Genomic DNA, 9677 nt, shown 5'->3' with positions numbered 1-9677 from the left:
ACCTTTTTATAGCCCCTTTCATTTTTATGATATTTTTATAATTACGAGTTATTAGAGTTTTTCTAAATGATCGTTTATACTTGTATATACGATAGTTGAAGCTACTTTACATGATCGTCTATATCTAAACTTTTTTGTCATCTTTTATTGTTTTTTACCTTATCGTTTATATATGGTAATATACAGTATCGTGTATGATGATCGTTTTTTATCGTTTATATTTTCATACATGATCAGACACACATATGTAATATCGTTAAAGATAATTTACACGATCATTTATATCTACTACTAGAAAAATGGATTTTAATGACACTACTAATCAAGACATTGTGTCATTAAAAATAAAAAAAGGATGGGGTGGAGTAAAATGTATCATTAAAAATATAAAATGCAGAATTTTTAATAACACATTTTTTGCGTCGTTATTTAATTTTTTTTGACACAAATTTTACGTCGTTAATTAACAACGTAATTTTTGTGTCATTAAAATATTTTTCTTAAAAAAATAATTATTCCCTTTCGTCGGCAACACTTTCCCTTCCTCTCGCAAACACACTCGCAAAAACCCTTCAAATGCTTTGGCTGACGCAGTCTCTCTCTGGCAAACGCTCTCCAATTCGTGAAAGCACAACTTTCCCTCTCTCTCGCAAACGCTCCAGCCGCCGTAGATCTCGACTTTCTCTCTCTCTTGAAAATGCTCTTGGTGTCATTTGAAGGAGCTCACCAAACGCTCGCAAAAACCCTCGCATCCGCTGTGATACACGTTCGCCGTCGAAATCAACCTCTAGCCACTGCTGTCTCTTCCTCTTCCCTATTCATCTTCGTTCGTCGTCTCAAGTTGTTCGATGCTTCTCCTCCCTCATCCGTTTGATGCAAAATCTAGAAAATATCCATGTGAATCCACATAATGCAGAGGTACAAAAACAACTAAATGAGAATCCATTCCTTTTCTCATCCTTTTCAGTTGGGAGAAGCTCTCTTTTTGTGAGTTATTTTGTTCCTGTATAATTGTTAGATGGAGTTTTTGTTTCTTTAAGGAATTGAAAATTTTTAATGGGTAGCTGTAGGAAGAAATCGACAAAACACATCTGGAAGTGCCTTTCAATCGCAATCACAAGTGCGTTTTTTGTTTCCTTTTTCCGATATTTGTGTTTGTTCTACCGTACAAATATTTAATGGGAAATTTGATGGATTTTCTCTTCTGGGTTCTTATTGTTTCTTTTTTATTAGGTTGGTGGTAAAAATTGTGGCTAAAGTGAAAGATGAACATAAGCTATTTGATGAAATGCGAAGGAGAATTTTAAGTTTTAAGAACCACAAGTATTTGTAAGTAGTAGTTGGTTAATGAATAAGCAATCTTAAGGCTGTTTGTATGGATAAAGTAAAACAATTGGGATTGTTATTTCTAATCCAAGGGTTTCTTTTTTAAACAAGGAGCATTTGGAGCATTTTCAAGTTCTTGCAGAACTACAAGTCCCTTACGTAATTGAGCAAGATGATGAGCAAGGACTCTATGTTTTTTTCTTTGATTCGTTTTACCTTCTTATGTTTTTGGTCCTTTTTTTTACTATCGGCCATAAGTTAAGTTCATTGTTTTAGAATTACCTTGGATATTTGAACACAAGCTCAAAATTGATATTTTCCTAAGAGAGAATCTTACGCTTTTCATTATTATTATTACTATTATTTTTAAGAAGTAGAAAACAAGATTTCATTCTTAGCACTAAACAAAATTCTTAAATATAAATTTGAATTTTATGTCCATGGAAATAGTTTATTGGTTGGACCATACGTGCTAAGATTTCTAAATATTAAAATAAAAGGCTCAAGTTAGTCCTGAACGTTAGATTTTCAATTTTGTGTCTATTAGATTTCTTACAGATTTAAAGTTTACCGACTAAATTTGTTATTTAACCATACATAGTATTCTGCATTAATCATTCATTGTTTATGCAAGTGCTGAATTTTTCTTTGAACAGATTCTGAATAGATCATTACACTTTTTCTTGTTTTGATTGAATATACTTTTTGACCAACATTCTGCCGTATTTATCTTCTTATAGAGGTTAACTAACTGTTGCTACATTTGCAGCTGGTCGGTGGAGATGCCGATTGATTTCTATATAAACGGCACAGCTATATCAGTATGTCTTAAATTCCTCATCATTTACCCTTGTTGTTTCGGTGTCTGCACTCAATTAGCCAGTGAACCTATATTTTTAACGAGACCATCAAATTAGACATTAATGAAACTTGTACACAAGGGTAGGTGCAATATATATGAATATCAAAATAACGTTATCGTTTGTTATCGTTTAGCGTTTATTTTTTATCGTTTATATATATTTGGTAATTTACAAGATCGTGTATCAATTGTATATTATTCTACATGATGGCGTCTAATAATCGTTTATTAACATTAATCGGGCGCGCGGACAATTAATCGCACATTTATTAGGGTATTTTTGGTATTTCACATGGTGGGTCTATGGATTTTTCGTTTCTGAAATTGTTCTATAGAGTGTAAATAATTTTCCACTTTGTTATGTTATTGAATAGACCCCTCGTAAATATGTTATCGGTTTGTTAAATTTTTTTATAAAAAAACCCTAAATTCAATTCACTATTTTCTTTTTCTTATTGAGTATTAGTTTGGATTTTTTCTATTAGTTTGATTTGCTTTTTTTCTAAAAGTTTTGTTTAATTTATGGTTGGCAACAATACCGATAAAATCGAAGCTGACATTATCGGAAAATATTGGCATACACGATTGGTATAACTAAGAGGAATTTCCAATGGCATCCCCTAAAAATGGGCTACATTAAAATATACTGAAATCTTGCCCATGTTATATGCATATTGTATGCACAATCTTTCTCTTGTTTTCTAATCCATTTTAGTTTGAATAAAAAGGAACACACACAAGTTCCATTGGTTTACCTTGCTTCTAACTAAATCTATTGAATTTATTTTGTATACAAAGTTTGACTTGCAAACTAAAAATGTTTTTCAATTATTCAATAACTAAAATACTTCTAAAATTTTGTAATCTAAAAAAGAAATACAATTGAGATTGAGAATATGTTTTCGTTTAAAAGAGTCAAAGCTTGATTATTACGATGCTTAATGAATTAATTAACCTCCTTAATCTATATACACTCGATTATATGTGATCAATATATCCAATATTAAATGATAGAACAAATTAAAAGTGAGATTCAATCATTTGACATAACATTTTTTCCATTAGAAAATAGTTTTATACTCTATCTCTATATTAATTGTAATATTAAAAAATGGTTTTTAGAAAACACTTTTTTTTTGACAAATTTGTTGTCCCTGTTTAATTTGGACATGTTTATAAGTGGTTTTAGAATGGTTGAAATTGTTTTCTCTACGATTTCAAAATCATTATAAAATATTTTTTTAATCATTCAAATTAATTTCGATAGTATTATAATTATATTGATTTTAAAAGTCTAAAATTATATATAAATATTTAAATAGCAAAAATGATTTTAACAATTTCAACGTGAATTCCAATATACTTATTGTCATGGATCTGTGTGCTATGTATAGATCGTTGGGGTTTGATAGAGATTAAAATTGGACACCATACAACAAGTTTTATTTCAATCCACTAAAATAACGAGTAATAGATAGGTAAGTGTAATAAAAATCATTCACCTTTAAAATAGCAATAAAATGGTCGACACTAGTAGATTAATTAATGTTGATCAAAGGTGCTAAACTAATTAAACAAAAATCTAGAAAACTCGATGTTGACTCTGGAAACGAACACGCCCCATAGTGGGTTGCTACTTGCTAGTACCATAACCTCAACCTTGGAACTTCAATTCTTATCTATGCTAAGACAGGTAACATATCCCTAGCTAACCCTAGAGGACCTTATAATATAATTATAAAATTATATATTACATAGTTCTAAGACCTGTCTACAAACAACTTGATGGCTGAACTAAACCAGCAGCACTTCCTTCAGCATGACTACATGAAGCTTCAGCTGCTTCATTCTTATAACTCAACTCCACATCCTCCAAAGTTATGTCATTGCATGGAAATTTCGAGCTACAATCGAATTTCATCGCAACTTGCGTCGCTGATGTTCCGTGTATGTTTCGATATGTCACATCGCTGATTTTAACTCCAGAATCCTAATTATACAAAAAGAATAAATAAGATAAGAAATATTCTATAGAAAAAAAAAAGTTGTGATTAGATAACTAAATTGCTTGCATAAACATGCATTGAAAAAAAAAAACTTTTTTAAAACGGAAATCCATACTGACCTGTCCAGGACAACCTTTGTTGTCGGGGCAATAATTTTGATCAATAATGATAGGATTTTCCACATTGACCATTACAATGTCTTGAAAGATAACGCTTCTTGCAAATCCATTGCTCGGCTTTCCCCATGTTTTAATTCTGACCCCATTTTGTGTGTTTGTGAATGTAGCAGATTTAACTGTTACATTCTCAACACCATCTTCTTGCACTTCTCTTCCTAAACTCCCAATGCTGATAACCAAATAAAAGTTATATCTTAGCTTTAATTGTCAAGGTTAAACTTTTATTAATTTTTTTCAATTGAGTACCTGATTCCATGTCCAGGTCCACAAGCAACATTCTCAATCCACAAGTTCGACGTGCCAGGACCTATTGAAATGCAATCGTCGCCCGTGCCAATTATAGAGTTGAGGATAGTAACCGTTGAGGATAATGCTACGTGAATGCCGTCGGTGTTTGGGCTATTACCAGCAGCTGATATCTTCAGTCCTTGTGCTTTCACATTTTGACAACCATTGATTACTATGTGGAACATTTGACTATTTAGTGACGTTAAGCCACTAACCATTATATTCTTTGAATTGGAAAATTCCAACGACTGCACCAGAGGAGGAAAAAATAATATTTGACAATGTTTTATAATTAGAAAGAAAATCTCCGTGGAAGGAAATAAATAAAAATGGTAACTTACGTAAAAAAAACATGGGCTAAAATATATATGGTTCAATTTTAGTCCACTAATCGCTGCTCAAAGTCTTTTTCATTTTTTTAAATAAACTAAATTTTTATATAAAAAATTGTAATATGTCATATGTGTATAAATTAAAAGTACATAGTTAAAATTGGAGACTAAATAATATTTGGACAAATTTAATTTACCGTGGCTCCGGAGGGGCAAGAGCTTTTGGAATTCTTGCAAGCCCATAATCCAAATCCTTGGGCATCAAGAACGCCACCAAACACGTTAACACCATCAACACGTTTAAAAGTGATCCAATTTCCTGAATTTGCAATCACAGCATAGTTTGATGGAGCCAAAAGCGTCCCATCAATTCGTATAGTGATATCATTATTATTGCAAGGCCCTTCAAATGCTATACTTTTCACATAGAATCTCCCTTTTGGAACATAAATGGACACGGCTGTCGTTGCACGACATGCACTAGCCCAAGCTTCCTCGAACGCCTGCGATGAGTCGGTTCCGATGTTGGGTTTTGCACCGAAATCGACTACGTTAAAGGTGGAAGCCGAGGCCAAAGTGAGGAAGAGGAAAAGAATGAATAAGGTTTTGTGAAGAGCCATAATAAAGTGAGACGAAAGAGTTGAGAATGTGGGTGTGTTGTGGTGGGGAAATTGGATGGGTTTTGAGGGGTTTATATAGACTACAGAGGGGGGGGAGAAATATAACTAATTCCTTTGTTGGAAAATTTAGGTCTAAAAGGATGTTTCTCTTATGCTTTTTTAAAATTTTAAAAAAAAAAAAAAAAAAAAAAAAAAAAAAAAAAAAAACTTCGAAAATTGAGGATTGATTGAAAAGGAGTTTTCTTTATTTATGGCTTTAATCACTGAATGTGGGCAAATGAAATGACCAATATGGCCTCACATGTTTTCTTTCTTTCTTTTTTCGTTTTGGAGGAAAAAAAATGTTGAACCCTTACGCAATGTGTGCCTTAATTCCTTCTCATTATGTCAAAATAATTTGAAGTTTAGGGTTCTTCAAAATAAAACAAATAAATTAAAATAATATATATAGATTTTGAAGATAAACAACTCAAAAGGAAAAATAAAAAATAATAATAAAGCACTCAGGATAAGGAGTTTGAATGATGGTAAATTCTTGGCCCTTTTAAAGCTTTCCGTGTAGTATGTTGAGTCGAAAAAAATAAAAATAATTGAGGTAAAATGACATAAACTATGGTGTTTGTAACAACTATACTTCTAAATTTGTAATTTGATCCATCATTATTGTCGAACTATATGGTTTATTATAATTACAAATCTTCTATTTCCTTCGATTTATCATTTTATGATTTGTTAATTATTGGTTGAAATCAACTATTCCTATGTAAGTATTTTATTAATATTTTCTTTAAATTAAAATAATTGATTTTTTTCATCAATGTTTTAATCGTCGATTTCAAATATTTTTTATTGCAACAATAAACCAAACCAATGAAAACGGATATGTACTGTTTGATATGCAAATTAAAGAAAAGCTGAAAAGATATGTCTGACAATGTCTTCAAGCCTCTTTTGGTAATCTCTTCTTTAAGGAAGACGACGTCACCCGACTTTGTCTGAATGACCTGGATTGATCTGACCATGCAACTACTGCTGATTCTCCGGGATAGGATGCATCCAGGGACTTACTTTCGGCTTCCCCGCCATCAATTGCTCAAGCATTCTATCTCGTTGATTCTGTTGGTCGCAGTAAGAATTCCTGATCGTAAACAATCTTCGCTAACTGCGTTGGCCTGCGGTTGGTCACGCCGCTTCAGTCACCTGTCATCTTCATCACCTCCCCTTCAATCGAAGATTACCTAAATTGACGATTACATTGATAGACTGGATTGGAAGACAAATTCTTTTTTTTTTTTAATTGCTAAACTAAACCAAATCGAATGTGTGTATTTATATTAGAAAATAAATCCTAACAATTAATATTAATTATATTCAATATTAATTATATATTATGGTGCATTTATATTTGTTATTTAGAAAAAGGACTAATAATTATTATAGACATCGTAGGTTTGGTATCGAGAAAAGTGTTAACAAAAGATGTCTAATTTTAATCTATAAAATAAAGAAATTATATAGACCCAATTCTGGTATGAAAATAGCAAAATTGCTCAATCCAGAATATTTAGAACAAAACAAAGAATAGTCAAAATAACACATGAAAGTCAATGGTATGGGTTATTTATTTATAAAACCGATTAATTTAATTTAGTTCTCTTCGTTGCTCTCAAATTAAAAAAGTGAAACCAACTTTTAATCGTATCTAAACCTATATCAATAATATACGATATGTTGATATTTGAATTTTGTAACTTACATTAAAACATCACTAATGAAGTATAAAATATAATTTTAGTAATTTTAATAAAATTTTATTTTTTTTTCATTACTTCTATTCATTTGGTTGATTTTCTTTTTAAACTCTAAAGTGGTCATTCGCGAATAGACTTTTCTTTCTCTTTCGTTATAGTTAGTGATCTTTTGGGGAGGGGGTTTAATAGTCCTACATGTGTTGCATGTTACTATAAGGATAATACTTAAAAAGTGTATTTCAAGCATCGTCTATTTTTATGTTTTTTTTTTTCACCACACATCTAAAATATTTTTTAAAAAAGAAAAATAAATTGCTATATAGCAAGTTATGATGGAACATTTTAACAGAATACATGTAGATGATCTTTAATAGACATTAGATATTTTTTTTAGAATATTTTAATATTTTTCATGCGAATTGCAAAAAATTATATATAAAAATGGGTGAGGTCTCAAACGCAGTCAAATATTATAAACTTGATACATTATTTATGTTCTTAGAAAATAATTTTATTTTCATTTCCTTTTCATATTTTACATATAATATAATTTCTCAATATATATTTGTACATAATATCTTTCTCATATCTTTCAAATTAGATAGAATTGTAATATTTTGATTATTGTATTTTTATTTCGTAAGAATTCTATTCTCCATTCTTAATTCTTGCAATTCAATACTTTCTGTTGCTCCAATTTGTGTGATGATGCACAATTGCTCCAATCCCCCATACTTTCTGTTGCCTTCAACACACACAGCATTCATCATCATCATCATCATCATCATCATCATCATCATCATCATCATCATCATCATGCTTTCAACCTCTCCCTTTTCATCCATTATTTCCTTTAATATTTTTTTCAATTTCTCCATATTTCAAATATTTGTGCTATCTTCCCCAATTTTATTTTATTATTTATTATTATACTTTTATTATTATTATTATTATTATTATTATTATTATTATTATTATTATTATTTATAACTATTATACTTATACTTAGCTTGATTAACAAGCTACTTTTGCAAATCATCCCAAATATTCTTTTAAATTATGGTTGATTTTAGATCAAAGATATACTAATAATATCAAACATTAATGATAGAAGTGACAGAGTCTAAAAAATAATAAGATATAGGTGAAGAATACCATCTTAAAACGAAAATACTTCTACAAGAGAGGATTGACTTGAACAATGTCCAATTCAATCAAATAAACAGCAAATAACATGTTCCCTTACATGGCTCAACTCAAAGCACATGATTGTCCAGGTCAACCCTAGCCAAATGTCAAATTATGTTCTAGTGAGTTAAATCATTATCTAACATCAACTATGAAATTGACTGATAGAACCAAGATTTGAATGGTTCTTAGTTAACTTGAAATTATTCTAATAATATAATTTCATACAAGAGGACGAAAATTCATATTATAAAAAATTGAAAAGTAAAGAAACTGCAAATATGTAGATACAATATATTAATTAATTATAAAAATTTAAAATTACTTTCAAAATCATAAATACTATAAAGTTATTTAAAAAAAAAAAAACAGATATTTTTTATATAATTTTGGAAGAGGTATTTTCATGGAAAGGAGTATTTGACATGGAATTTTGAAACATTATTATGAGATAAATTGAAAAAGACTATCATATTATATATGACAGACTCAAAGAGTGTAAAATCAATTTGGTTTAGTTTGAAAAATTTGGAATTGGATAAAAAGAAAAGAGAGAGTACGGGAGGGGGTAGGACTGTCATTTGAGAAAGTGGAACAAATAAGGAGAGGAAAAAATGGAAGAAAATAGAACGGAAAATGTGGAAGGGCGCAAGAGGTGGAGGATAAAACGGAGAAGAAATTACTAATTTTGTCCTTTTCACATTACGACATGTCGTCTCCTCTTCCACCTAATCCTTAGGCAATAACCATTGTATTCTACCCATATGCAAATGCATTTTACACTCCTCATTTCTTTTTTTAAAAAAAGAGAGAATGAATGTTTTAAAAAAGAGTTCAATCAACAAAAAGTTTCAGAAAATGGAGAGAATAGCTCAAAGTCAAGAGACAATGGAGTTCTTAATAAGGGCGTACATCAATCGAATTAGAAGTAAATCAAGGACTAATCCAAAGACCTTGAATCAGTAAAAATTGAACTCTGTCAGTTAAACGTCCATGGACCAACTCAACCCGACCCGACCTAACTTCCTGGTTAGGTCACCAAGTTGCTTTTTTTTTTTCATAATTTAGAATATTTTTCATTCTTTCCTTTTCTACTAAAATTGAAATTTGCACTAAACAAATGTC

At 30.3% G+C, this 9677-nt stretch overlaps 2 protein-coding genes across 9 annotated transcripts; one reads left to right on the top strand and one right to left on the bottom strand.

Annotated features, from left to right (window-relative positions):
- Positions 1–534: 534 nt before the first annotated feature.
- Positions 535–2391, top strand: LOC127148277 (uncharacterized). Of its 8 annotated transcripts, none has more exons than XR_007819158.1 (5): positions 535–918; positions 1065–1120; positions 1234–1329; positions 1441–1485; positions 2096–2391. XR_007819158.1 is itself a non-coding variant. In XM_051081740.1 (5 exons), the coding sequence occupies exons 1-5, from the start codon at positions 874–876 to the stop codon at positions 2241–2243; spliced, it is 387 nt and encodes a 128-aa protein (XP_050937697.1). In that variant the 5' UTR covers positions 535–873; the 3' UTR covers positions 2244–2391. The 8 variants fall into 8 exon arrangements, 5 of the variants coding, with proteins under 5 accessions (XP_050937697.1, XP_050937696.1, XP_050937695.1 ...); XR_007819157.1 differs by having other exon boundaries at positions 1438–1485; XR_007819159.1 differs by having other exon boundaries at positions 535–987; positions 1438–1485.
- A 1276-nt stretch (positions 2392–3667) lies between these two features.
- Positions 3668–5654, bottom strand: LOC127148267 (polygalacturonase-like). Its single transcript, XM_051081704.1, has 4 exons — positions 5191–5654; positions 4620–4909; positions 4314–4542; positions 3668–4178 (listed from the first exon to the last, which is right to left on the bottom strand). Exons 1-4 carry the CDS (start codon positions 5611–5613, stop codon positions 3960–3962), a joined length of 1161 nt encoding a protein of 386 aa, XP_050937661.1. The 5' UTR covers positions 5614–5654; the 3' UTR covers positions 3668–3959.
- Between the last annotated feature and the right edge of the window lie 4023 nt (positions 5655–9677).

This window comes from Cucumis melo, chromosome 2, assembly GCF_025177605.1.
Source record: "Cucumis melo cultivar AY chromosome 2, USDA_Cmelo_AY_1.0, whole genome shotgun sequence".
NCBI lineage: Eukaryota > Viridiplantae > Streptophyta > Magnoliopsida > Cucurbitales > Cucurbitaceae > Cucumis > Cucumis melo.
This window is presented reverse-complemented; position numbering and strand designations above follow the sequence as displayed.

Coding starts and splice junctions, on each gene's coding strand:
- LOC127148277 (XM_051081738.1), top strand. CDS start 874: ATGCAAAATCTAGAAAATATCCATGTGAATCCACATAATGCAGAGGTA. Junction 988..1,070: donor TTGGGAGAAGCTCTCTTTTT/GTGAGTTATTTT, acceptor GGGTAGCTGTAG/GAAGAAATCGACAAAACACA. Junction 1,486..2,095: donor CAGAACTACAAGTCCCTTAC/GTAATTGAGCAA, acceptor CTACATTTGCAG/CTGGTCGGTGGAGATGCCGA.
- LOC127148267 (XM_051081704.1), bottom strand. CDS start 5,613: ATGGCTCTTCACAAAACCTTATTCATTCTTTTCCTCTTCCTCACTTTG. Junction 4,910..5,190: donor CTTGCCCCTCCGGAGCCACG/GTAAATTAAATT, acceptor CCTCTGGTGCAG/TCGTTGGAATTTTCCAATTC. Junction 4,179..4,313: donor ACAAAGGTTGTCCTGGACAG/GTCAGTATGGAT, acceptor TTGTATAATTAG/GATTCTGGAGTTAAAATCAG.